Source organism: Phoca vitulina, unplaced genomic scaffold, assembly GCF_004348235.1.
Source record: "Phoca vitulina isolate PV1807 unplaced genomic scaffold, GSC_HSeal_1.0 scaffold8, whole genome shotgun sequence".
NCBI lineage: Eukaryota > Metazoa > Chordata > Mammalia > Carnivora > Phocidae > Phoca > Phoca vitulina.
In genome coordinates, this window is record NW_022589711.1 from 79,380,131 (window position 1) to 79,381,411 (window position 1,281).

The 1,281-nt window shown below is 39.7% G+C and overlaps 1 protein-coding gene across 1 annotated transcript; it reads right to left on the minus strand.

The window, feature by feature from the left end:
- Window positions 1-484: 484 nt before the first annotated feature.
- Window positions 485-1,063, minus strand: ARL14 (ADP ribosylation factor like GTPase 14). Its single transcript, XM_032406274.1, has one exon. The coding sequence runs from the start codon at window positions 1,061-1,063 to the stop codon at window positions 485-487; it is 579 nt and encodes a 192-aa protein (XP_032262165.1).
- Window positions 1,064-1,281: the final 218 nt, after the last annotated feature.

The window sequence follows — 1,281 nt, forward strand, 5'->3', positions numbered from 1 at the left end:
CCAGAAAAAAACTTCATTTAAGGCATAGGGATCTACAAGATGTTAACGTCAAACTTTTTCCTCGCCATAATTTAAAGTTCTATTTTTTACTGGCTGTTCCATAGGAGTGTGGTAGAAATTCAATACTGTAACAGCTGGAAACCATCTGAAAGAATTCTGACCCTATTAGCAGTTTACTTAAACTTTGTTCTAGTAGTCATATAAAAACAATAAAGCAATAATTTACTTGGTCCCAAACACAATTATTCTTATTCATCCAACATGCACAAAATTGTAAGATTTTATTCTCAACTATCATTACCACATAGTTTACTAAAGTGCCTGGCCAAAAATAATATTTTCTAGATATTATTCTAAGTTTTTCGCTGAATTTAGGTGAGATAACCTTTTAGGAAAAGTTTGCTAACTCGGCAACTTGCTTTTCTCACTTGGCATAGGAAAAAAATTACCCTTTCAATTTCACCAATATGTCACTGCTTGGACCTCAGTTCTGCTTAAAGAATGCTAAAGTGTCTCCTCTTGATTTCATGTGGCTTTTCACAAATCCAGTCAATTTCCTGAACCCCTCCATCAGTCCATCCCCGGTGATGGCACAGCAGGGCTGCACATACCAGTTCCGGTCACTGCAGAGCTTCTTCACTCTGAACATTCTGGTGATGTCCTCGGCAGTCAGAGCTCCAGGTACATCCTGTTTGTTGGCTAACAGGACAACAGGCACATTTTTAATGTGTTCATTCTTCAAAATGTGCTTCAGCTCTCTCCTGGAGTCTTCCAGTCGCTGCTTGTCCGTACTATCCACAACATACATCAGCCCATCGGTGTTCTCACAGTAATACTCCCACACGGTTCTCATTTTTTCCTGTCCTCCAACATCCCAGACTGTGAGTGAAAGACTCTTTTCCAACTCGATCATCTCCACGTTGAAACCTATTGTTGGGATGGTCGTAATATCCTTAGCAAGCTTTAATTTGTAAAGGAGGGTAGACTTCCCAGCTGAGTCAAGTCCCAAAAGAAGAATCCGGGCTTGCTTGGTTTCGGGGTTTTTAGAACTCAGTAGACCCATTTTAGGGTTTTTTTTTTTTTTTTCTCCCTTCAAAGACCTTTTCTTTTGGCCAGGGAGAATGTTTACTCTCCAGGTTTCACATGAAAATAATAAAAGGAAAGAAGATAGCAAATGCTTCGTGTCGTTTTAAGACTGGGAACTTGTGTGCATTTATGTAGCAGCTTATTGACCTCATAGGCAAACAACGTTTTATTTGCAGTCCCCGCCAATCCTAAGGA